Source organism: Mesoplodon bidens (assembly GCF_964165515.1).
Source record: "Mesoplodon bidens genome assembly, chromosome: 10".
In the NCBI taxonomy this organism is placed as follows: Eukaryota; Metazoa; Chordata; class Mammalia; order Artiodactyla; family Ziphiidae; genus Mesoplodon; species Mesoplodon bidens.
This window is the reverse complement of record NC_138172.1, coordinates 5476835-5504546: the sequence shown is the minus strand read 5'-3', so window position 1 is coordinate 5504546 and position 27712 is coordinate 5476835. Positions and strand designations below refer to the sequence as shown.

Sequence of the window (27712 nt, the reverse complement as noted above, 5' to 3'; positions counted from 1 at the left end):
TTTATGATTTCTTTCCTTCTGCTAACTTTGGGTTTTGTTTGTTCTTCTTTCTCTAGTTCCTTCAGGTGTAAGGTTAGATTGTTTATTTGAGATTTTTCTTGTTTCTTGAGGTAGGCTTGTATAGCTATAAAATTCCCTCTTAGAACTGCTTTTGCTGCATCCCATAGGTTTTGGATCATCATGTTTTCATTGTCATTTGTCTCTAGGTATTTTTTGATTTCTTCAGTGATCTCTTGGTTATTTAGTAACGTATTGTTTAGCCTCCATGTGTTTGTGTTTTTTACGTTTCTTTCCCCTGTAATTCATTTCTAATCTCATAGCACTGTGATCAGAAAAGATGATTGATATGATTTCAGTTTTCTTAAATTTACTGAGGATTGATTTGTGACCCAAGATGTGATCTATCCTGGAGAATGTTCCATGCACACTTGAGAGGTGTAATCTGCTGTTTTTGGATGGAATGTCCTATAAATATCAATTAAATCTATCTGGTCTATTGTGTCATTTAAAGCTTCTGTTTCCTTATTTATCTTCATTTTGGATGATCTCTGACCATTGGTGTAAGTGAGGTGTTAAAACCCCCCACTATTGTTGTGTTACTGTCGATTTCCTCTTTTATAGCTGTTAGCAGTTGCCTTATGTATTGAGGTGCTCCTATATTTAGAATAGTTATATCTTCTTCTTGGATTGATCCCTTGGTCATTATGTAGTGTCCTTCCTGTCTCTTGTAACATTCTTTATTTTAAAGTCTATTTTATCTGATAGGAGTATTTCTATTCCAGCTTTCTTTTGATTTCCATTTGCATGGAATACGTTTTTCCATTCCTTCACATTCAGTCTGTATGTGTCCCTAGGTCTGAAGTGGCTCTCTTGTAGACAGCATATATATAGGTCTTGTTTCTGTATCCATTCAGCAAGCCTGTGTCTTTTGGTTGGAGCATTTAATCCATTCACGTTTAAGGTAATTATTGATATGTATGTTCCTATGACCATTTTCTTAATTGTTTTGGGTTTGTTTTTGTAGGTCCTTTTCTTCTCTTCTGTTTCCCACTTAGGGAAGTTCCTTTAGCATTTGTTGTAGAGCTGGTTCGGTGGTGCTGAATTCTCTTAGCTCTTGCTTGTCTGTAAAGCTTTTGATTTCTCCATCGAATCTGAATGAGATCCTTGCTGGGTAGAGTAATCTTGGTTGTAGGTTCTTTCCTTTCATCACTTTAAGTATATCATGCCACTCCCTTCTGGCTTGTAGCATTTCTGCTGAGAAATCAGCTGTTAACCTTATGGGAGTTCCCTTGTATGTTATTTGTTGTTTTTCCCTTGCTGCTTTCAATAATTTTTCTTTGTCTTTGACTTTTGCCAATTTTATTACTACGTGTCTCTGCATGTTTCTCCTTGGGTTTATCCTGTATGGGACTCTCTGTGCTTCCTGGACTTGGGTGGCTATTTCCTTTCCCATGTTAGGGAAGTTTTCGAGTGTAATCTCTTCAGATATTTTCTCAGGTCCTTTCTCTCTCTCTTCTCCTTCTGGGACCCCTATAATGCAAATGTTGTTGCGTTTAATGTTGTCCCAGAGGTGTCTCTTAGGCTGCCTTCATTTCTTTTCATTCTTTTTTCTTTATTCTGTTCTGCAGCAGTGAATTCCACCATTCTGTCTTCCAGGTCACTTATCAGTTCTTCTGCCTCAGTTATTCTGCTATTGATTCCTTCTAGTGTATTTTTCATTTCAGTTATTGTATTGTTCATCTCTGTTTGTTTGTTCTTTAATTCTTCTAGGTCTTTGTTAAACCTTTCTTGCATCTTCTCGATCTTTGCCTCCATTCTTTTTCCGAGGTCCTGGATCATCTTCACTATCATTATTCTGAATTCTTTTTCTGGAAGGTTGTCTATCTCCACTTCATTTAGTTGTTTTTCTGGGGTTTTATCTTGTTCCTTCATCTGTTACATAGCCCTCTGCCTTTTCATCTTGTCTATTTTTCTGTGAATGTGGTTTTTGTTCCACAGGCTGCAGGATTGTTGTTCTTCTTGCTTCTGCCTGTAGAGAGTTTTAACATTTCTGAGAACAGCTAAAAACTGAAAGACAAATATTGTAAGAAGCTAAGTTCTGAGGGCATAAAAACTTAGAAGGTAAAAGAAAGCAAAGAGGAAAAGTAGCAAAAAGAAAACAGGGAGGAGAAAACCCAAGTGCCCTCGAGTTACAAACAGAAATGTTCTAAGGCAAAAATGGAGAATAAACACTTAAAACCTGACGAATCTAGGGGAGTCCTTCACTTACCAGAGATAAACAAATAAAGAAAAGCAGTAGAAAAAAATTAACAGTATTGTAAAGTAACCTGCAGTAACTTGGAAACCATCCAAAATATGGATTACAGACTTCCTAGACTAAAATGCAAGGAAGGTTATGCTATCCTTGGAAGGGAAAATAGACATCTGGTCATTTTAAAGATAAGAACAAGAAAAATGTTAGAGGAATAATGTAATTTGGCTTCTCCAAGTATAAGTCATCAGTTCTCAAATTGTGGTCTGGGAATGGGGTCCCTAAGACCCTTTCAAGACACCCATGAGGTTGACGCTATTTTCATAATAATAATAAGTTGTTATTTACCTTTTTCATTCTCATTCTCTCAGGAGTGTAAGTGGAGTGTTCTAGAAACTACATGACATGGAATGTTAGCATAGTTCTGATGCCTGATGGAATGTGGCCTGTGTGTTCTTGTACATAGTAATTTCTCAGGTTTTATTTCTAGTCTGATCAATGCTAATAGGTATAGCCCACATAAACAAAAGCTCTTTGGAAACCTCAACAATTTGTACAAGAGTAAAGGGGTATGGGCTTCCCTGATGGTGCAGTGGTTGAGAGTCCGCCTGCCGATGCAGGGGACACGGGTTCGTGCCCCGGTCCGGGAAGATCCCACATTCCACGGAGTGGCTGGGCCCATGAGCCATGGCCACTGAGCCTGCGCGTCCTATGGAGTTAAACAAAATTGCTGCCACCCTCTGAATGCAGCTAAGTTAGACCAGTGGCCGTCAGTAATCAAAGATATCACCTTAGCTCATCAACAATACTCAGTGAAAATGAAATTAACACATGTGTTACACTCACCTGTATGTATTTTCTGAAAGGTGCTTTGGCAATTTAACATTTGTCATTTCAGTAGAATGTGGGATATACCCATAATTAAAATACAGTTGACCACAAACCTGCAACCTAATTTATGGATTACAAAAAATAGTTATAATCCTTAAGATAATTGTCAGTAAGTCTTCTTAAACAGCTTTACAATGCCAGTGGAACAGGTTTATGGTGGTGATCCTTGCCAAAATTCAGATAGGAATAAAAAGATTGGGTTTGGATTACAGGGAAACAGTGATGAAGTATTTGGTTATTAACATTACAGATTTAGGTAATGTATAACCTGTAGCTACTGAAAGACTAATAAACTCTACAGCTTGCAAAACTGGCATTTATTGCTTACAAATTGGACACTTATTTTTTTCTCTAGTAGGTTTTCATCATATTTTTGTGCCTTTAGTGAAAGATCATTTTAGAGCCATAGACTTAGCTAAAGGCATAAGGAAGCACAATCTACCATACAATACAGTGTAATCTATGTATTTATTTCTATGTATTTTTTGTATCCTACCTCAGAAAGAGTTTTTAGTATATTCCCATGTGCCAGTGGCAGCTCGTTGATTCACCCTCTGTGGGCCATACCATTTCATGATAAAGCTGAATGCAGGTCCAACACAGGGCGTTTAATCTCATTGTAAACTTAACAGTACCACTCTTAGGTCTCATTGCACCTGAAGTTTTGTTACTTGTAAAGCAATGAAGGAGTAGTTGGAGAAATATTTTTTAAAGCAGAAAAAACAAAAAATGGGCATTACATTCTCACAAGCAAATATGAAGACTTTATAATAAAAATATACACAAAACCATTTTCTGAAATGGTGACTGATGCATCTCCATCACACCAGTTCACAGACTTCATGATAATCAGAACTGTGAGCTGTTGAAATTGCACATCATTTTATGGACACTGACACAATAAAAAAGAGTGTTGTTAGAGAGTGTTTCTTTATTGGCAATATGAAGAAACTTTTGAGAAGCCTGCTTCATTCTTCAAGTCAAGAAATAATTTTACAGAAGAAACACTGAGAGGCTTGTATCCTCCTCTCTAGATTTCTTGAAAGAGTCAAATTGCAAGAAAACAGTTGGTTATCATGAACTTAGTCTTAAAAGAAAAGTAAAAGTAAATTCCAAGGTTGTGCTGGAGTCTGTATATATTTAGTTCAAGATTTTAGGTGCATAGTCAGTACGTAAATGATATACAGAGTGATTACCCTTCAACACTGGAATCATTACAAAAAGAATGTGATACACTTTGAAAGACATCATAGGAGTCAAAACAAAAAATTACATTATAAGGGTTAAGCTTAAAAAACATAGTTCTCACATTAAAAAGCCTTCCTCTCCAACCATGCCAAATAGGTGAGTACTCTGGGACCTGTCAGCTAGCCAAGCAGCATTTTCAACCACTAATATTAGGTTTTAACAGTGAACATCAGAGAAGCAGTCAAGGATATCATAAAATATATATGGTCACGATGGCAAAAATCAAAACAAAACTTCTCACCAATATTTATCAGTGACAACAGTTCTGTACTTTAGCCTTGTATGAATCATTGGGGGAAAAATGGCTTTTAAATATTCAAAGCTTCTTATAACCCTTTGAGAATTAAAGAGGCTTAACTTTCCAGCATACCCTACATAGGACATACCGTTTGAGATATTAGTGATCTCACAAGAGGTAGGGAAAACTCTCCAAAACATTAATAACAAAACAAACAAACAAACAAAATCCTAGGTCTTGAGATGTAGCTGCAGGCATACTTGGAGGGGCAGGGCAGAGTTTCCTCATGATAGATGCCCATAGAAATACTGAGGTGCAGCATTGCCCTACAGGTAGATGCCTATGTCAGTGTTCTGAGCTGTCAGTGAGGAGAAGCTGAGTCTGGGGCTTCTGAGTTGAGCCACAATTCTCAAGAGAGTCTGAAATAGTCATAAGCCAGTGGCACTCCTGGCTTTCAACAGAAGGATCTTTAAATTCTCTTTGGAGGAAAGAATTCCCAATTTAGACCCTGTAGGATTCTCACAGTTTAAGGTCAAGAAATGAGTTCAAAATAAAATGTCAGCAAACACATAAGTAGGCAATCAACTTGATGACGTTCACCAGAAGTAAACAAATAAAAAAGCAGACTTAGACCTCTCCACCCCTACCCAAGGAAAGCAGATATTGGAATTGCCTGATACAGAATGTACAACAGCTGTGTATGAATTGTTCAAAGATAGAGGGCAGAATCATAGCAATGAATGAGCAATAATAGACTATCTGACCAACAGTTTTGAAAACAGGTGAAACTTCTAAAAGTGAAAAATACAACCATTGAAATAAAAATTCAATGCAAGGGTTAAATAGCGTACTAGAAACAGGAGAAGAAAGGATTACTGAACTGAAAGATATATGCAAAGAAATGACTAAGAATGAGACCAACAATGTCTTAAAGAATATGTCCTACCCAGAATCTGCTAGAATTTGAAGCCTCTTTTAGTTCTTTAAGTATTCATAGGATCTTTGAATATTAAAAATATGTCTTCTTTAGTGATGAATAGTAGAGTAATGTACAGAACTCTTCTTACTGATGAACTTTGGTGAGAAAAGTTTGCTTTTACTTACTTTTGCCATTGTAATTATATATTTTTGTCATCTTATTTGGCTGTTCTGATGTTTACCTTCATGATCAACATTAATAAGTAATTAATGGTAAGAAGATGAAAAATATAAAAGAGAAGTTGGGAAATATTGAAGGATTGAAAAGAAATTCTAACACTTAACTAATTGGAGTACCAGAGCTGATGAACAAGTGAAACCATGATGCAGAAACCATGTGCAAGAAGATAAATGAAAGAAATCCATGGCTAGACACACTGCAGTAAAACTGCAGAATATGGAAAACAAAGAGAATATATAAATGCAACCAAAGTCAATTGACAACAGACATCTCAACAGGAACAATGAAAGCACAGGGACAATGGAATTCAGAGTGTTAAGAGGAAAAACTGAGTACCCTGTGATCTTTCAAGAATGAGAGCAAAATGAAAAGGTTTACAAGTTTAAAAAAAAGAGTGAAATAGTAAACTTCAAGGATCGTAAGTCATAGAGAGGGGAATATATTTGAAATACCTGTATATAGTATGATACTACTTAATAAAGCCCCCAAACTAGCATACCTAAGCAATGTATTATTTAGTTTTATAGATTGTGTGATAAAACTATATTTTCTTAAAGGTCAAGGAAATGATAAACTCAAAATTGGGGATAATGATTATATTGTCCAGAGGCCACAGAGGCAGGAGTTGGATAAGGGAAGAACTCATAAGTGCATGCAAGTGGCTGGTTATGATTTTAAATCTTGGGTTGAACAGTGGGCTCATGTGTGATAATTATCTTATTATGTTTTATAGTTACATGTATTTCCTACATGTTTGTAATTATTACCTTTAATAAGATAGCAACAAAAACTGAAAGGAAAGGAGTATGCCAGTGGCCTTGTAATATCTCAGTCATAGTTTAGAATCACAAAATATCAGAGATGGCCTAGAAAGGAAGTTAAATGACACACATATTTACTCAACAGATTTTAATGTAGCACTGTTGTTGGAGTTTGGGTTACATCTAGGGGCATAAGAGACCATCCCTTCTCCCAGGGAGCTCACAATTTTAGTTGGACAGTAGGGGAAGAGCAGAAAATAAACATAAATATAATAAGTAAATTATATGGTATGTTAGGAAGTCATAAAGTCTATTGGGAAAAAAGAAGAACAGAGTAAAGGAGAACAAGAACTGCCAGGAGAGGTGGGGACAGGGACAGGCCACAGTATGAAATAAGGTAGATAAGCCTCATTGAGAAGTCAAGGTGTTAGTTAGCACAACTTGAAGGCAGTGAGGGAAACAGGCAATTGTGTATTTAGAGCAAGGGCTTTCCTCATGAGAGAAAGAAGTTGAGAATGACTTCAAGGATGGAGTTGTATCAGCTGAGATGGAGAGAGCTGCAGTGAAATAAGCTTGCAGGGTATGGTTAGGACTTCACAGTTGGACCTGCTGGGTTAGAGATGGTGTTAGATTTCCAAGTGAAGATGTCAAGTAAGCAGCTGAACATACTTGTCTAGAGTTCAAGGTAGAAATCTGGAGAAAGTCAAAATGCATGTCAGTGGTAGAGTCAGTCCTAATTCAGTGCTTTTTGTATCAAACAGGGCCAGATAAATTTGAAAGAATTAAGAAGTGAGTTTCATGAAGATGAGCACAATAGAAATGAGTAGGAATATTCTGAACAACAACCAAAAAAAATGGAGTAAGAAAATGTTTCTCATTAGAATTTTTTTTCAGGTCTTTCAAAAATATGTAAATGTAACAGAATTCAGTTAGCCTCAAATGGACATATTTGCTATTTTGAGATAGCTGTCAATTTTCTGAGGATTTATGTATTACTTCTCATGTTATTTTCTGTTATCTCTTCTTGTTTGTAGGCTACAACGATTATGGAGCACTCTTTCAAATGCATAAATAAATGAAACCAATTCTGTAGGAAATTATGCAACATAGAGAATTCCAAAAAATTATCCACATGTGGATTTTTATTGGCCCTGCTCATGTTTTAGAATGAAATGACTATAACTTTGCCAAACTGCTTAGCACAATTATAAGGCTGGGGCATGCTGTTGGAATGATTTACAGAGAGACTGAACTGATTACATGGTGTTTTATTTGCATTACATTAAATCCAGAGCACTTCTTAGAGCTTGCTGAAATCCAGATGTAGAGCCAAGATGCATTCAATGACATCAGTGGGTTGTGGTCACTGTCTAAGAGCTAAAAAAAGGATACTGGAGATCCTCTGGTTCTTTATATTATAGCAGAGAAAACTGAGAGAGATTAAGTGATTTATCTAAAGTCACCAGTGACAGAATGTGTCAAGAACCTACCTTAGCCTCTGATACCCAGGCTAGCGTACCTTTAGCCATTGTCACAAGCACTCAAAATTTGCTTCCTTTTTTTCCATATCCCTTTTCAGGGTTTCTTCCGGAGGACAATCAGATTGAAGCTTATTTATGATAGGTGTGATCTTAACTGTCGGATCCACAAAAAAAGTAGAAATAAATGTCAGTACTGTCGGTTTCAGAAGTGCCTTGCTGTGGGGATGTCTCATAATGGTAAGTGAACCCTCAGTCCCACCTACTTTATTATTCTCATTGTGGCTGCCAGATCAGTAGACATGAGGGCCGCTGCTGAAAACATGTACAGTTTTTCCACAGATTGCCAGATTTCAGAATACTGCACGTTGATAAAACGTTTCTCAATCAGGTCAGAATTTTTCAGCTTTAAATGTGAATCCTTCTCTCTTATAGTTGAGCATCTGCCTTGATGGGAGAAAAGACTGGGAAATCTGGGAGGTAATGGAAATAACTGTAGTATTCTGAAACAAATGTAATGATAGTTGTGGTTAATTTTTTGTGTTGCTTTAATAGTATTAAAAACAGATTATACTTTGCTTATATATATCAGTAGTTTCTACTTTATTTTTTTTAAATTTTGGGGGGTATAGTTGATTTACAAATTTGTGTTAGTTTCAGGTAGACAGCAAAGTGAATCAGTTATACATGTACATACATCCACTCTTTTTTTTTTTTTTTAACATTCTTTTCCCATATAGGCCATTACAGAGTATTGAGTAGAGTTCCCTGTGCTCTACAGCAGGTTCTTATTAGTTATCTATTTTATATATAGTAGTTTCTACTTTTAATGTAAGAAAATTCTGATTTCTGGATATGGAACTTAAGTGGTATATCAGAATTTAGATATATGTCTTTTTTTCTCTTTACTATGCAAAAATGAGTAGAACACTATCCTTGACTTTATGCAGCATACAATTTGTGGATTAAGCAAATATTTTAAAGTTTCACAAAACTTCAGTATCCGTAGTAACATAAGTGAGTAAAACTTTCTACTTTTTAAACCTGTATCTAAAGTCAGGCATATGGGGCTTCCCTGGCGGGGCAGTGGTTGAGAGTCCGCCTGCTGATGCAGGGGACGCAGGTTCGTGCCCTGGTCTGGGAAGATCCCACATTCTGTGGAGCGGCTGGGCCCGTGAGCCATGGCTGCTGAGCCTGCGCGTCCGGAGCCTGTGCTCCGCGATGGGAGAGACCACAGCAGTGAGAGGCCCGCACACCGCAGGGAAAAAAAAAAAAAAAAAAAAAACTGTTAAAGTCAGGCATATGATTTGGAATGTTGACTTGAGGGAAGGATTGTAGAAGACCCATGTTTTCATGAACTGTAGCATGAACTCAGTAACATCATGGAAGACAGCACTGTTTGAAGAAATAGTTCTTAATTTGGCTCTCATTGGTTGACTGGCTCACAAAAAATAATTTTGATGTAATTTGGTAGTATTATATTTGTCAAGAATTAGTCAGTTCTTTCCAAAATAATTATGGGTTCAAGAGATATAAAATGCCAAAGTAATCAAATTAAATCCAAAGTCTCATGTCATCATATACCCTGTTTTTTTTTCTTTTACCTTTTCCTCTCTCAAAATTAATCTGCTAAGAAGATATAATATTTGAAGTCAGTCTTTATCAGTAAGGACTCCAAAGCATCTGTGAAAATTAAATTTTTGTTCCATGATGCAGATGTTTGGTTTTTATAGCAGAAATCAAGATATTTGGGAATCACTAATTGAACTGATCTTCTACCCTTTAAAAATAGTTTAAAAAATTATATTTGTATCATAATATGGGGTCATTTTCTCTAAAGGCAAGAATGTATTTTGAATAGATCCATCAGCTATACTAGGCAGGATAGAAATTTGGTCCAACTTTCCTCAACAGTTGATTATATCTGCTGTGTATACAACTGCAGTCATTAATTGCAAGATAATTTGCTGGTTTAATTCCATCAGTTTCCTTTTAATTTCAGACTTCATAAAACATAAGTGTACCTTTTCAATTCAAGGGTTATACTTTAGATGATGCAATCAAGTTGCAATAAACTTTTTTTTTTTTTTTTTTTTTGGCTGTGTTGGGTCTTCGTTGCTGCACGCAGGCTTTCTCTAGTTGTGGCGAGCAGGGGCTACTCTTTGTTGTGGTGCACGGACTTCTCATTGCGATGGCTTCTCCCATTGCAGAGCACGGGCTCTAGGCACGCGGGTTTCAGTAGTTGTGGCACATGGGCTCAGTAGTTGTGGCTTATGGGCTCTAGAGCACAGGCTCAGTAGTTGTGGTGCACAGGCTTAGTTGCTCCGCGGCATGTGGGATCTTCCCAGTCCAGGGCTCAAACCCATGTCCCCTGCTTTGGCAGGCAGATTCTTAAGCACTGTGCCACCAGGGAAGCCCGCAATAAACTTATTTTATCTTTATGAAGAAATCCTTGACTTTAAGGTCATTATTACTAAGACTGCCTAGGAAAGGAGACCAGTTTTGCTTTTAATGCTATTTATTTTTTTGTCCTTTAAAAATTGTCACTTTTCATATTGAAGAAATATATATTTCCTATTGCTTGCACACATTCACATAAAATATATCTCCTATTTCTTATTATTTATAAGCAAATAATATTTAAAGTCCAACCTATATAGTATTGATGGTATAATTTTATCTTTCCAGAAAAGTCAAAGAAAGCTATCATGAACTTGATAATAAGGTCATCTTTTGACTTGTTATGACAATTAGCTTACTCTATTCAGAGAGAGGAGCAGTCTTGGTAGAGTGTTTGGTTAGTTCATGCACAGGCCAAAAGGAAGAAAGAAAGAAAGAAAGGTGGGGTGGGGGAGAGAGAGAGAGAGAGACAGAGCGCGAGAGCGAAAGAGAGAGAGAGAAGGAAAGGAAGGAAGGAAGGAAGGGAGGGAGGGAGGGAGGAAAGAAAGAGAGAGAGAGAGGGAGGGAGGGAGGGAGAGAGAGAGAGAGGGAAAGGAAAGAAAGAAAGAAAGAAAAAAAGAAAGAAAGAAAGAAAGAAAAAAGAGAAAGAAAGAAAGAAAGAAAGAAAGAAAAAGAAAATAAATGTCACGGCATCAAACACATGCAGTTCAGCATTTACAGGATTGGAAACATGATGAAGAAAATCCCTTTTCATGGGTTTTGATGGGAACAGGTTGCACAGAAAACATCCATTTGGTCTATACACATGAAGGGGAACTCAACAAGTAGGTTTTGATTAGTTTTGTCTATTATCCTGGTGAAGGAAACATTTCCAAATACAAAGTTTTCTAGGATATTGTAGTAACTACTTAAAATTCCTTGCTCTGGCCAGTGTGAGGCCAACAGTAATGAGGTTTCCGTTCTTATAGAAAGTCTTTTTCTTAGTGGTTTGTGTGAATGGACCTCAATGTAATAACTGACCAAGTTATCAAAAGAGGTTTCTAGGGTTATACCCAGACCAACTCCTTTTTTTTTTTTTAATACTTTTTTGGGTATTTTCTTTTTTTTAAATTTATTTTTATTTTATTTTATATTAATATTTTATATAAATATTTATTTTATTTTTGGCTGTATCGGGTGTTCCATTGCTGTACGCGGGCTTTCTCTAGTTGCAGCGAGCAGGGGCTACTCTTCATTGCAGTGCACAGACTTCTCATTGCAGTGGCTTCTCTTGTTGCGGAGCATGGGCTCTAGGAGCGCAGGCTTCAGTAGTTGTGGCTTGTGGGCTCTAGGAGCGCAGGCTCAGTAGTTGTGGCACACGGGCTTCAGTAGTTGTGGCTCGCGGGCTCTAGGAGCGCGGGCTTCAGTAGTTGTGGCGCACGGGCTTAGCTGCCCCGCGGCATGTGGGACCTTCCCAGTCCAGGACTCGAACCTGTGTCCCCTGCATTGGCAGGTGGTTTCTTAACCACTGTGCCACGAGGGAAGCCCCCAAGATCAGCTCTTGCTATTCACAGTACACACGAGAAGAAATAAACATCCCCCAAAGTGAATTCTCTCCATTCTGGGTTACTTTTCCTTCTGCTCTTTGGTCTCTGTTCAGTCCCTTCAGTGCATTTAGCTTCCCGGTTAGCCATCCACTCCCACCTTTGAAGGAGACTTTGAAGTCACCTTCAAGGATCCCTAGGGACTCTGGGAACTTTCCCAGATTTGTTGAAAAATCACTAAAATCAGTGATTGTGGGCTCCCCTGGTGGCACAGTGGTTAAGAACCCGCCTGCCAATGATGCAGGGGACACGGGTTTGAGTCCTGGTCCGGGAAGATCCCATATGCTGCAGAGCAGCGAATCCCATGCACCACAACTACTGAGCCTGCGCTCTAGAGCCTACGAGCCACAACCACTGAGCCTGTGTGCCATAACTACTGAAGCCCACGCACCTAGAGCCCTTGCTCCACAACAAGAGAAGCCACCGAAATGATAAGCCTGCGCACCACAGCGAAGAGTAGCCCCCGCTCGCCACAACTAGAGAAAGCCCGGGCACAGCAGCAAAGACCCAGTGCAACCAAAAATAAAAAATAATAAATTAATTACTTAATTTTTAAAAAATCAGTGATTGCTAAGTCCTTTCAACTTTGAAAATTCTATGATTCTATGTAAATCAAACAGCCTACCTCACTTTTCAACCAGCTAGTCCACGTCTTACACACAGTGCCACAGTCTTCCAAGTATCTAGATATCTGTCATTTGCCTGAATTTAAAAGTTTCCACCTATATGTTTTTCATATGCCTGAATCAGGTCTCCCATATGTTCTGATCAATTCCTCAGCAATTTAAGTCAGTATGTTTGATGATCTCATAACGATGTAACCCCAGAGTACAAATCCAGGGCAGTCTGGGGTAGGGAAAGTATAAATGGTATATTTGATTAATGGTTCATGGTATATGGTTCCATCTTCAGATGGAACTTTCATTTTGACTGTGACATGTAGTCTAAACATCGTAGAAGGACATGATTTCAGAATTCTTCCATTTGGATACATAGTTGTTTCTCAAATATCCAGCATTAGGTAGAAGAAACACCCAGGTGTTGGATTGATACGTTTTGGGAAGAAAGTTTTTGTTTTTCTATAATGATCAAGATAAACGAAGTTCCACTTATTTTGGTATTTAACAATCCATCATTTCTAGACCATGGTTCAATCCTGCTGACGGCTCTGAAGTCTTCCTGAGTTGTCCCGAACACAATCAGCTCAGTGCCCTGTCTAGACACCACCTATAGAGGAAAGCTCTAAGCGAAAGTAAAGCAGAAATAAAGAACCAAATTCCTAAGTGATCATTGTATCAGCTACTACTTGTTTTACACTTTGAAATAGTGATGCTGGTATCTGTAGAATCTTAATAAAAATACTCTTGTATATTAATGTTGCTTCTTCAGTCAAATGGATACTCATACACATTTTTATAGTTTTTCAAAGTACAATTTCTGTTTTAAAGTCCTGCTGTCAAGATCCCTGACATTAATCATATTTTTTAAATGTGTCCTCTTTATTTTTAATAGGATAATTTAGTCATTAAGAATTTTGACTAGAGAATATTTAATATTCAAGAGCTGCTTTTCATATGAACTAAATAATAAAATAATAAGTTTAGGCTGTGCATTTTTAAAAAAAATCTGAAGTAAAGAAGAGTTGACTTATATTACTTATGAGTCATTCAGCTAGGTTTCCCCATACCATTCAGTTTGGACAAAAATAATAATTTTTATAAATATAAAAAGTTAGTGAAACCTTAGCTTTACTGATTAGGATATCCTATTATATAAATGATGGATTTTTTTCTTTTATTGAAAAAAAAGCGACAACTTTCAAAATAATTTTTTAGCAGCTTCATAAAATGCTAGCAAAATGGCTTCACAGATTTTTGTGGCATTCAGCATTTATAAGGTAATCCTCTCCTTCCTTGTAAACAGAAGCACTATGTATGTTGCAAAAAAAGAAAAGCCTGAATGGCAAATAAATTTAAACTGCAGCATGTTACTTTTTGTTTCTTTCATCTTCTTTGTGGCGTGAGGAAAAATCACCCAAATGTTACCTTTCAGAAAATATAACAAAGTAAAAAGTCCTAAAGGAGCTGTGGTACTTATACCTGCAGGGTATTCATTACCACCCATAATCTAGCCTTCACCTCCTTTTCCCTCTGCTGCCCTTTCCACTTACATTTCAGACAAACTGCATACTTTGCTGTTCCTGCAAAGTGCCCTGTGATAGAATACCTCTGGGGCTCTGCATATTGTGTCCTTCCGTCCCCTGTCAAAATCCTATGTGATGCTGAAGGCCCAGTTCAAAAGCCGCCTTTTCCATCTGACTTCTAATTCCCCATTCTTCCTCTTCTGTGTTTCTTACCTTTCCTGTAGCACCACATTCTTATAAATCGAGGGAGTGATCAGACCTGTATTACCAAAAACCAAACTACTGACAGCTAAAAAGGAGAAGTTAGAGAGGGAAAAATCGGGGAGAACCATCAGAAGACCAATGCAATATTGTGATCTAAAACATTGGGAACGGTGAGAAGAAATGGCATTGAGAGAAATATCTCATCAGTGACCAATGAATACAAGTGTCCAAGGAGAGAGGGGTTGTCAGAGATTATTTGAGGTGTCTAGTTTGGGTGATAGAGTGAATTAATCAAGAAAGGAACACAGTAAGAGGAGACAGTTTGGAGGGGAAAATGAAAAGTTTGATTTTATGTTGCATTTGAGGTATTTATGGAATATCCAGCATCCATGTGCAAAGGAACACAGGACGAAGTGCAAAATAAGGGTCCAAATCTCAGGGAAGAGAGGGCAGGAGTCATTAGCACGTTTTCTGAGTTAGAGAGAAGATCAAACTAGGAATAGCAGAATACAAGTGAAGGAAGAGGCACCGTCAAAGACGTCTGGAAAATAGCAGGCAGAAAGATAGGAGAGCCAGAAAAGCACAAACCAGTGTGAGAAAAATGTGAAATAAGAGGGTGGAGAAGGTCAACAGTGTTCACGGCAGGGAGGAAGCTGGGAGCTCAAGCAGAAAATGAGTGCTTAGAAGAGGCCCCTAGGTCTGACTGTGAGGAAGGCTTTGGATCCTTTTAAGAGCGAAGGTTTGGTGAATTTAAATGAGGAAAACTAGATTGCAGTGGGTTGGGAAGTAAATACTAAGACAGAAAGGGAAGATGACTCTTTCAGTAAGTCCAGCGGTGGAGGAAAGAGCATGACGGGGAGATCATGCCAGGGTCAGAAGCTTAAACTCGGCTTAGGTGGAAAGGAAGGAGCTGATAAAGAGCGGTACATGAGAGAGAGAATAATCCATGTATATTTAGGCTCTTTTATATCTGGGATCTACTAGATGCGTCCCTTTCATCCTTGTGTCTCCCAGTCCAGCCTGTCAAGCCAGCGTCTTCCATCAAACAGGTGTTCAGTGAATGAATTAAATGTTGTCAAGTAAGACTTCAGGGTCAGGAGATGAGGCTGTCGTGTCTTGCTCATCTCGACCTTGGAAAGAAACCTAGGCAAATGTTTAAATATTCTTTACACGTAGTTTGAAAAATGTTACCCCAACTTAAAAATTACTTAATAATGGTGATAAGGCTTCTCCTTGTTTTACTTTAAAGGAGCTGGAAAATAAAGTGATAGTTATTAGGTTGTCAAATCCTGCAAAACCTCTAAATGCGCACATTTTTTTTTCCTCAAGAAAGAGAGGTGGAAAAACGTAAGTTATTGGCAACAGTCATATGAAAAGCAATAGTGTTATATAAGTCTCATTTACAGGCTACAGCTGTTGCAAAATCAACATGTTAAAAGTGGAAAACTGACCATGAGATGAAGCCTTACTCATTGTCAAAAGCCTGATATGACTGCAAGTTCACCCCTTAGATGTTAAAGGACAAAAACATTTTTAATAAGACTCAATTCATTCCCCCCCATGTTCATTACAGCATTATTTACAATAGCCAAGAAATGGAAACAACCTAAGTGTCCATTGATGAATGAAAGGATAAAAGAAGTTGTGATGTATATATATACAGTAATGCAGTCATTCATCCTGCCGTTTCTCTTCCTGTGTAGCCATCAGGTTTGGGCGGATGCCCCAGGCCGAGAAGGAGAAGCTGTTGGCAGAGATCTCCAGTGATATCGACCAGCTGAACCCAGAGTCTGCTGATCTCCGGGCCCTGGCAAAACATTTGTATGACTCGTACATAAAGTCCTTCCCGCTGACCAAGGCAAAGGCGAGGGCGATCTTGACAGGAAAGACAACAGACAAATCAGTTAGTTCTCTTCTACTGTCTTCATTTGGGGTGGCTGGGTTTGTTGTTGTTGTTTTCCCTTTGAGTAAATGACTTACCATGTTACACACAAACACACACACACATGCGGAGTACCACTCAGCTGTTGGATGGTACGTACCACAGGCTGAGTCTGAAACAGAGGAAAGGAAGTGTTTTCAGATAGGGTAAGTAAACATTTTGAAAAGGGAAAAACTCCTTCAAGTTCTCCTAATAAAATTTTTGAGAATAGTGTAAAAAGGTACAGGTCATCTTAACTTGAACAAATGAACTCTGACCTCCCTCATCCCACCACGCTCTTTCAGGATCCTTGTCTTTTCTTGGCATCAAAATAACTGGCCACATCTATATGCCTTCAAATAGCTCTGCTTTTCCCTGGGAAGGGCCTGACCTAGGTCTGGAAAAGGTAGTTAATCCCATTATTGTATCATTCAGAACTACTCAAATTACCTCTTAGAAGTTCTCCGTGGGGTATAAAAATACATTTCAGATATTACACCACTTTTCTTTCCTTGCAGCACTGTCCTGATGATTCCTGGGAAGTGGAAGCTCTGTCCTTTTATTGTTTGTATGAATTTTATCTTCTTGGAGGCTCTGTGCAGCCGGGCCTACCCCAGTGCATTCTCAAACATCTGCAGGCACATGGATGACCACTGTTTAGGAAACCCAGAGTGGGTTATAATGGTGATTGAGTCAAGTTTTCCAAGAAGCAAAATTCTTCCCTGATAGGAAACTGAGAAAGCTACTTGGAATTATATTAAAACAAAATATAACTGTGCCTGAATTCTGGGCCCAATTCTGCCATCAACTTGCACTGTGACCTGGGTCACATCTCTGTACCGTAGTTTTCACAGGTAGGGTCTGACTCTGAGTATAATATCTGCAGCAGGTTCCTAGGGTAGTAAGAGCCACAGAACATTCAGAAGACACTGTCCCAGCCCTTGAAAGCCTTCTTATGCTGTCGTTTATTTTCAAATGAACCCCCGTAGGAAAGGTGTGCGATTACTGGACAGAAATGTGTAACTCTTTCCCCACTCAGTTATATTTTGGGAAAAGTTTTATCACCCGTTAATATATTTTGATGACCATCTCAGGATGGGTTTTTTTTCCCCCTTTTAGCTAAACCGTAAGAGTAGAATCAGCTAATAGAAAAAGAAGACTTTTGTGGTATATTACTGCATAAAAAGCCAAATATCAAGAAGGGCAGTAGGTTTTCTGACAGTATTATACCTGTATCCAGTTGTTTATAATTTTTTTAAATTTCTGACAGTATTACACCTGTATCCAGTTGTTTATAATTTTTTTTAATTCTTGCATATTTATTATGTTCAAGACCCATGACCACCTTACAGCTGCTATTACTATCCTCTTTTTAAAGATGAGGAAACTGAAGTCCAGAGAGGTTGAACACTTTGCCCTGAGGTCACAGAGTTAGCATGTGGAAGAAGCGACACGAGAACGCAGGCCCTGTGCCTCCCACTCGGATGCGTTCTCCTCCCTGAAGCCAGTCCTGCCCATCAGCCAGCAGTGGCCAGGTTGACATAGACACTGTGAAAGTTTCACCTTGGGAAAGCATTCTGAGTTATGGTTTATTTTTATGGATATTTAGATTGGCAGGAATTTTCCACCTTGTTCTGCTGTCCCAGTACATTCACAGTCAGGAAATTTTCCTTGTGCTGTTTTGTTCTTGAATTCTAGTGAGGCGGGCTGCTGTCTTCCACAGGGCAGGGGGACGGAGTATAGGTCTTAGTAAAGCTCAGTCTACGTACTCTTTAAATGAAAGAATCAGGGCACAGCAAAACAAAAGCAAATGACCTCTCCATAGTTTATTTGACTACAGAAAGTAAACCGTGTTCATTTAAAGGTAGAGAAACAAAAGGAAGATCAGGGCGACACAGCCAAATAGGGTTAACAATTGAAGGCAGCTTGCGACAGCTCGCTGAGAGCCCATGTGGGACAGGGTACCTAACCAGAGACCCTGAGCTGGGAGAGGTTTGATGACAGGGGGACAGCCCAGAGCACAGTGTTTACTCCACAGTTTGCCTTGGGCCATTTAGTTTCCAGGAACTGCTTTCTCACCTTCTTTTAATCGCCCAGTCCAGACCTGCAGTCCACACTGGAAATCCTATTAATGTAATAGTACCTGAAAGATAAGAGGAAAGCATTTAAAAACCAAATTTCCTCAGTAGTCAAGATTTTAAATTTACACTCCCAGTGGCCAGCATACTGTTCTGCGTGTTACTCAGGGGCCCACAGCCCTATCCACTGTAAATCACTTTAAAAGCTCACTCCAGTTGACTCCTTGGCTCTAAATCTTTGAGTTGAAACTAAGGTAACTGTAGGCTTTTTATGGGGTAAATAGGTATTAAGCTTTTTTAAGGGAAAGGGCTGCAAAATGCTTGATTATAGGCTTCTCAAGTTTTTCCTTTTTCCCTCTGTAGTAACTAGGACTGTGCTTTGCCCGTAATAGTTACTCAGAATGTATTTGCTTAACTGAGTTAAAAGCTGCTGCCTAGGGCTTCCCTGGTGGCGCAGTGGTTGGGAGTCCACCTGCCGATGCAGGGGACACGGGTTCGTGCCCCGGTCCGGGAAGATCCCACGTGCCGTGGAGCGGCTGGGCCCGTGAGCCGTGGCTGTAGAGCCTGCGCGTCCGGAGCCTGTGCCCCACAATGGGAGAGGCCACGGCAGTGAGAGGCCCGCGTACCGCAAAAAAAAAAAAAAGCTTCTGCTATGCCCTTTGAAATTCTGGACTTTCATCAGAGGGCCTCTAACCCAAGATTTTCTCACCAACCCGGGCACTGTTAAAGATCTGGATAGAGGCAAAATTGCCTCTTGTTAGGGTCTGGGAAGGAAAAAGAGACTGGGCCAAATTAGAATAGTCCATCCCCTGATTACACAAAACTGCAATAGAATTGTTTGGCTCTCTCTTTTCTCCTTATCTTGCAAAATCAAATTAAGCACTAGTGGAAAGAAATAGTTCAGAGAGGAATATGCGAAAGGGAAAAAAAATCAAAATGTGACTTCCAGTGAGACTAGAGATTTGTTCTTTATCTTACCGTGGTCATGTTATTCATTCGATAGCATCTGTCTCAGGGCTGTTATGTTATCACTTGGCCAGGACTTTTGAAAGTTAAGATTTGCCTTGATAGGAGAAGTTTTGCAGAAGTGTGGACTCTTGAGAAGGTGGGGCATGTGGAAGAGGGGCCGTGGCTGGTGCGATAGAGCCGGTTTGCGTTTGCGTCTCACTATACACCTTGCTTGAACTGATGTTGTTAGGGTTGGTTCAGTCAAGCCTGGGGGAGGCTACTCAGCATAGTGGATGGATGACCAGTTACCCAGAACCTTTGGGAAAGGAAATGACTTTACTGAAGAGGCCATTCTTTAAATTTATCTTCCTGCTCCTTTTAACCATTGCCTAGGGCCAGCTCCAGCATTTGCCTCCAGGCCAACCAGGGCTTCTCCCTTCCCCACTAAACTCTCTTCTATCTCTTATTCACTGGTGCCACCTTGTAGAACAGAACAGATAAATGAACAGATAAATTAACTGCCCCTTCTCCCCTCCTATCTTTTTAACTTAGATATCGTATCTTTGGGATATGATTGGCCCTACTTCCATTGTCTTGCCTCAAAGAATAATGCTTGGGAACTTTAGGCTTAGGGAAAGATGGGAAATGGACTCACAGGATGTGGATCACCGGAGAAGAAATTTTAGGAGCACTAGGCCTTTTAGCCACCCTCAGATAGGAATAGCACTGACTGTCCTCACAGTCTACTTCCCTTTCAATGGCTTGTTCCAGCCCAGCCCCTTCTTTGAGAGAACCTACTGAACTCTAAAAACTACAGATATGCTAGAGCGAGGGTGCTTATCTCCTGAAGGCAACCTGAGAGCTGAATGGACTTTGGAAGTTCCCAGTGTTTGACTACTCCCCTGATGCGATGATCACACTGGGTGTGTCGCTGTCACGTGATCCCATGTTTGTTGATGAAAATAAACAGAGAGTGGTTTTCAAAAACCATCTTCAGTGCCATGGTTTGTCATAAAACAATAAATAGAAAAACCCTTGGTGTGTCTGCCAACTTTTCACTCCATATCTGAGACATGGTGAGGCCCTCCTGGCTGCACTCTGTCTGCAAATAAGGAATAAAGCTTGTTATTTGTACTATATTGGACTTTGGGTCCCAAAGCATCCCATTGCTTATGATGGATCTATGTGGAGTCACTGTTTTTATAATTACAGGAGCAAACTGGTGCCATCATAAAAACGGTTCTTCTAAATAGTGTGTGAAATATGAACCTTTCAAATAGTAAAACCAGTATTGAAATGTAAACTTCTGTGAAAACAGTTCTGTACCCATTTAAATTTTCGCATCCTAAAATTTACAAGGGCCCTCGAATCTGGTAACTCAAACTGTTGGAAAGATATCTGTCCTTTTAAATCCTACACTTAACAACTAAAAGTGTGGTCTCTTTCCCCCTTTCACTGTGGAAAAGCCTGAGTGAGCTGGAATTTGCTCCCCTGGGAAGAAAGATACCAAACAGACCCTCAGAGAAAAGAGCCTTAGGAACCACAGTATAAAGAGCAGGATGGTAGTGCTGATTTGTTTCAATGGTGACTAAAGAAGTTGGACTCCTGGAATCATTAATCCATATGTTCATATTAAAAAAATAAATTTCTTTATTTCCGATACTGTCGGGAATATAGCTAAAGATATAACAGATCTGAACCAATGGTGTTCTTTCAGACAATAAGTTAAAAAGATAATATTCTATATAGTTAAGAAGAAAAGCATTTTAATTTTTTTTCATTTTTTAATGATTAGACTCAGTTGGCCAGTACCCTTGTTTGCCAGCTGAGTAACATTTTGGCCAGCAATAGACTTTTCTTTAAGAGCTGTGGCTATGTGCTGGTTCATTAGAGTGTGAATAATTCTTCGTATTAAGTTTTTATTTGTCTTAAATCTCTAAACCATGTAGGAAAACAAGATTACGTTTGAGAGACATTCAAACTTAACTTCGATCACATACAGCACTTAATTGGCATCTCTAGGAAATAATAGTTCAAAGGACACTGCCTCCAAGATCCCGGCATATAAGAGTTTAAAAGCTCCACTTCCTCCCAGAATAGTCATTGTATTTAAAAAAGCAAAAGTGGGGAAGTCATGTAGAAAGCAACAGAAAGAGAAAAGAATTAGTCATGAGTGAGGAGATCTGGTTTAGGGTTTGCTATAAATAGCTGTTTGACTTTGGAAAGTCTCTAGTTCAGTTTATTCATACATAGTCAGAGAATGATGATGTAGGTTATTTCTGAAGACCCTTTAGTTCTCTAAACCCCATGGTTCTCAACAAGAGGGAAATAGGAACGACAGGGGAGAAACCAGAAAGTTGAGGAAACCCAACCAATGCATTTTGGATTAACATTCACCCACTGGAGCTAATCAAGGAGAACCATGTGTGTCTCAGAAGATGAAAAGTCAGAAGTATAAAAAGAAAGAAGAAAGGAAGATGAAGAAGATAGGCCCTAAGAATTCAATTTTCTTCCTTGAGCCTTTGCTCTAATCTGTCAGGAAAACTAAGATTACCAGGAGAGACCCATGGGATGGGGCACACCTTTCTCCAGGCCAGTTTTAACTCTGACCTGGTTACCAGGTGATTGAATCCTGCACTAATTTCAATCTCCCAAATTGGAGAAATCACCAGAATAATCTGTGCTTTCTTAGTTGATTTTCTCATTTATCTCCTCTAGCTTGCCATTTTATCATTCAAAGGGAGCTGTAAACTTAGAGCATTCATGTATAATCACTAAAACAACTTGTATATTAAAATGCTGACGTTGTTGGACTACTAAGAAACAATATTGTTCTATCTGTCCATTCAAAACAGTAAAGTTTTATTACTCTACTTTGTTTTCATTAGTAAGCCAGCTTCCCCCATGATCTTTGTGTTATATGTAGCAGGTGTGCTATAGATCTCGAACTAATTTTAGTTATCTATAAAAACAGTACCCTTAATCCCATCCCAGTTTTGATACATGGAGCCGTTTTTGAAAATCAAAACATATCAAAATAAATTACACTTCATGTATCTCTCCAAAGAAAACTAACTTCCTCTTACAGAAACCGTTTTGTTTCCCTGGAGAAACATTGTGTTCAAGTGCAATTTTCTTCATTCCATTCTGACCTTGTTCTGGTGTGTCCAAAATAGGAGAAATACAAGCATTTATAACAGCCAAAGGCCGACTCACCATGAAGCTAATGAAGCTTCAGGGCCTCTCCCTTGTGCTGAGCCCCTTCCAACGGCTCAAGAAAGGGCCTAAGCTATTTATTCTTATAATTTGTATTACTGAACCCAACGGTTGTAAATGTCTTCAACAATCGTGTACATTTCAGGCCCCACAAAGCCTGGATCTATCCCTGATAACATCCTAGACATAATTAAGCATTCTTTCCTGTTGAGGAGAGATGCTTATCTAGCCATTTGATATAGTGTCTGAAGATAAATACATTGTTAGCCCCCAACTAAAAGTGTAAAATCATTAAGACCACATTTGAAGAGGATATGGTTCCTCTTAAAGTGGCAGATCGTCCAGTGATATGGTGCAAGCTAATAGAGAATGTAAGGCTTCCCTTTGCTTTGTAGAAAATACAGAAACATGGAAGTGAAGTACAGTTTATGGGGAATATTTCACCAGAAGTGTAATGTTAAATTCATGATCCAAGGTAAACTCCACTGGCTGAATTCCACCCGTGGTTTTAAGAGGTCAGCCCTCTGCAAAGCAGGTGGGCCACTATCTTTTCGCTGTTTCAGGATAAGGAGGTCCCAGTGTGAAATGTGAAGGTGAACTGTTTGCAGTCTAAGAATTGGTGAATTTGGTGGCGAAGAAAGGCAGATCTCTGGGCAGATCGTGTCTGATCACTCTTTCAGTTTGACAGATCCGCAGGGGGGTTGAAAGAATCTATGCAGACTTCAGAAATGCACCGAAAACAGCATAATCAGCTATGACGAGGAAAAACAAAGAAATCCACCTGGGATTCATTTGCATGTCAATACCCATAATTCTCTGCCAATTCACGTTTTGAAAACGCTGAAGGGATCTTTATTTTAAAAAAAAGAAAACCTGGAATGGTTTGGCATGATGGTGGGGGCTGCTGATTCCTTTCTGTGTCCTTGAGTGTTTACTGCCAGGAAATCCTGACCAATGCCGATTGCCAAGGGGTTACCAAGTCACATTGTTGTTAAATTGAGAGAGAAAATTAGCAGGATTGTGCCCTATGTGCAACTCTCACAGAATTTCGAAAACAGGAACCCGGGGCTTTATATGAGGGACAGGGGAAGTCAAGGGGAAGAGTCACAGGATGATTTATCAGGGCATAGTTCCAGATAAATTGCTTACATGGAGGTAGAAGAATCTGATGCATCCATTCTGTGCCAAGAAGCTGAGTGGTTGAGCTCATCCAAAAGTTCAAGTGGGCAGATCGAGGTAGCGTCTTTTCATATGTGAAGAGGGGATGATGTCATATCCGTTGTTTTTGGTACTCGTACAGGTACAGGGCGACTCTTCAGGTACCGTCAGATTGTCATGGCAGTAAAGAAAGCCAGGCTCTTGTTAACGTAAATTATAATACATACAAAACTCCTGGAGGACAGAAACGACCTCTCCCTAGGTTCTGTTAACGTTTTTCTCATGATTAGAATCTGGCATTCTGGAGAGACTTAGCACGTGTTAACTGATGTGACTGTTTATCCACTCTGTCCTTCTTTTCCTCTCCCGTTAATAATATCAATTTGAAGTGGGAGAGGGGGGGAGCGAAATTCCCAAAAACATAGTAAGCACTCTTCACTCCTGGTTTCCTTGAAGACTTAGAGCCACCAGGCAAGCTTACTCTTGGGTTACTAACATCTGTCCTACTTTGTGGTTTTGTATTTGCTAAACAATACAATTGAAGTGAATTTGGGGGTTTAAAAAAGTAACAATTTCTGGAATAACTCCAGTGAATGGTGTGGAAATAATAGGCAAGTTTGGAAATCTACTCAACATCGAAAACCCCTTAGTATTACTGTTATTTCCTTCAGTGTAGAATAGACTTATTAGTTCGGTGAAGGGAATTCCCTGGCGGTCCAGTGGTCAGGACTCTGCGCTTTCACTGCCAGGGCCCGGGGTTCAATCCCTGGTCAGGGAACTAAGATCCCGCAAGCCATGTGGTGCAGCCAAAAAAAAAAAGTTTGGTGACGATCATAGACTCCTATAGAGATTAATAGTCAGATTCTCTGAACCAGTGGGTCTTGAAGCTGGCTACTGCTGGCACTAACTTCATCTGCTTCCTCTTGCCAACGAGGAGAGAATTCTCAGCCTCTCTGCTCAAAAGAAACTTTATTTTTAGTACATCAAAGACTTCATGTTCAGTGGACATGTAGTATGCATGCACACTCACACAGATACACATACACGCATACATCACAGACACTACATCTGAGAAATGCAACGAGCATATCCTCAAGAGAAGAGATGGAAACTTCCGATGCAATCCACTCCCCTCAGTTGAGAAATTTGAGGCCTAGGAAAGATAAATGACTTTTCTAAAGTCACGTAGTTAACTGCAGAACCAAAGCTGGAACCCAGATACCCTCAAGTCTTATTAGGGGTAACTCCTTATGGAGCTCAGTAGATCCACTGTGTATATAAAGTGTAGCCGCTTCTCATTCAGAGTAGCCTTGAGAATTTCACACAGGCCACAAACCTTTGGCTAATGCTATATGAGGAAATGAAAGAGAAAGATCATCTATGACTAACACAACAGTGCTTTTGAAAGCAGCCTACTGCAAACCTGAGTAACTGATAAACGTGTTTTATTGATTCTTGACCCTTAAGGACACATACTTTGAAAAATAAGTTTTTTAATTTGACACTTTTGCAGCTTTTACCCACAGGCCTTACACAGCTGCTCTTTCTGAAACAGATTGCTTCCAGAGCATTAAAAAAAATGAAACACATTTTCTTGGCTCAGGATTTTTAATCTGCTTTCAGACTGATTTTTCTTATAGTTAAGTGTAGTTTACATGCACACTGTGTTTCTTTCAAGATCTGAGTAGATTTAATCTATAATTGCAAGATTACTTTATGTCCAAGTGGGTCTGTTCAACCCTGAGTTGCTGAAATAATTTTTTTATTGAAAGAAGTTTAAAAACATACACCATTGAAAGCCAAAATAAACAGTAGATTTCATATCGTTTGAATAATCAACAACAAAGACCCTCCAAAGAACAGAAATTGGAGCTATTAGCCAGTCACAGGTAAGGTGTTGCAGTATAAGTGGAAGGAAAGGGCGGCCAATATTAGTGAAATATGTTTAGTCCCAGAAGACAATTTGGAGGATTAATCAAGACATGAGTATTTTCTCATTATTAATTAAGTGTTTTAGACTTTAAAGATTTTAGTTAGCAAAGCAAGTGTACATAAAGAACCTGGGGTGGTGTTGACTGAATTAGAAATCTCCAACTCAGCCATTTTCTCCCTTTTTTCTTTGCAGCCGTTTGTTATCTATGACATGAATTCCTTAATGATGGGAGAAGATAAAATCAAGTTCAAGCACATCACCCCCTTGCAGGAGCCAAGCAAAGAAGTGGCCATCCGCATCTTTCAGGGGTGTCAGTTCCGTTCCGTGGAAGCTGTGCAGGAGATCACAGAGTATGCCAAGAGTATTCCTGGGTTTGTAAATCTTGACTTGAATGACCAAGTAACTCTCCTAAAATATGGCGTCCATGAGATCATTTACACGATGCTGGCCTCCTTGATGAATAAAGATGGGGTTCTCATATCCGAGGGCCAAGGATTCATGACGAGGGAGTTTTTAAAGAGCCTGCGAAAGCCCTTTGGTGACTTTATGGAGCCCAAGTTCGAGTTTGCTGTGAAGTTCAATGCACTGGAATTAGATGACAGCGACTTGGCAATATTTATAGCTGTCATTATTCTTAGTGGAGGTAAGCTGCTTCTTTGGATCTTCCGTGAAAGAGGGTGGCGTGGTGGTGGGTTGGCTGAAATAATTTGGACTTTCCTTAGTGTTAGGCTGTGTGTCTTTTCTCTCTGCACTTACCACACTTTTCATATGGAAAATGCCAATGGTATGATGCCATGGGAGTGTAACTACCTATGTGACATACCGAGAAAGAATATTGTTGACTTCCTGTTTGAAGGCTGTGGGTAACTCAGGTACTTTTCTTTTCTTCTTCAAAATATTTTTTCTAGTCAAATCCAAACATGGAAGACAAATGCCCTTGTCTGCTTTTTTTCCTCTTTATTTTCTTTTTCCTTGTCTTTTTCCTTTCCTTTCCAGAAGGCCAATCTATTCTCCATTTAAGTAATGACATATATAACTTTGTAAGACAGTGCTCACTTGACATAGAGAAAGCACCACTGTGTTTGTGATCAAATTATGGTCTGGCCCCAGCATCAGTGAGGTGTTACTTTGAATTGCTTTCCCAGGGTCAGCAGTCAAGGAACACACATTTACTGAGCCCTGTCTCCTCTCCTGTGTAGAGTCCTCTGTTGGCTCCCTTTGAAGTACCTTTGTGAGGTTGTTGGCTGCGATTAAGAATGCAGTCTGGGGCTTCCCTGGTGGCGCAGTGGTTGAGAGTCCGCCTGCAGATGCAGGGGACACGGGTTCGTGCCCTGGTTCGGGAAGATCCCACATGCTGCAGAGCGGCTGGGCCCGTGAGCCATAGCCGCTGAGACTGCGCGTCCGGAGCCTGTGCTCCGCAATGGGAGAGGCCACAACAGTGAGAGGCCCGCGTACCGCAAAAACAAAAAAAAAAAAAAAAGCAAAAAAAAAAGAATGCAGTCTGAACCAAAGAATACCCAGCAGAGAAATAAACTGAGTTGTTTAGCCAGTCATTGTACTTTTGGCCTTGCAAGGACATGATCTAACTAACCAACTCCGACAGCCAGGTTTTATACTAAATCCTAGTTTCATTGGCCTTCCACGTTTCCAACTTGAGTAGAAGAAAGTTTTAGTGTCATCTCTTTAATATCAAGATTGTTTTCAAGTGACCGGTTTTCATTACTGAAATGGACTTCAGGCGAGCTTTTTGTGTGTACTCTACAGAATATCCTCTGTGCGTGAAAACTGATGTGTAGGGGACAGTGGTCCTATAGATGTAAGCTGTGTGTAACTAGACAGCATGTTACAAAGAGCAGTCCTTTGTTATCCAACTACTCCAGCGCAGAATGTTTCTGAAATCAGGTGCATGGTGTATTAGTAATGATAATAGTAGCAAACACTTATTAAGTACTTACTGTGTGCAGGAAGTGTTCTAGCCGCTTCACACACATTCATTTAATTCTCACAACCCCAGTAAGGTAAGTACCATTTTGCAAACAAGGAAACTAAAGCACTGAAAGGTTCAGTCACTTGCCCAGGATTACTCAGGCAGCAAAGATGGA

General features: G+C 39.4%; 1 protein-coding gene across 1 annotated transcript in view; it reads left to right on the top strand.

Annotated features, from left to right (window-relative positions):
• PPARG (peroxisome proliferator activated receptor gamma) overlaps window positions 1-27712 on the top strand; it is a 131724-nt gene that overhangs the window by 87776 nt on the left and 16236 nt on the right. Inside the window, exons 5-7 of the mRNA XM_081246425.1 lie at window positions 8128-8266; window positions 16060-16259; window positions 25803-26253. Of these exons, the coding sequence (XP_081102551.1) occupies window positions 8128-8266; window positions 16060-16259; window positions 25803-26253 (790 nt within the window). The remainder of the gene's footprint in view (window positions 1-8127; window positions 8267-16059; window positions 16260-25802; window positions 26254-27712) is intronic.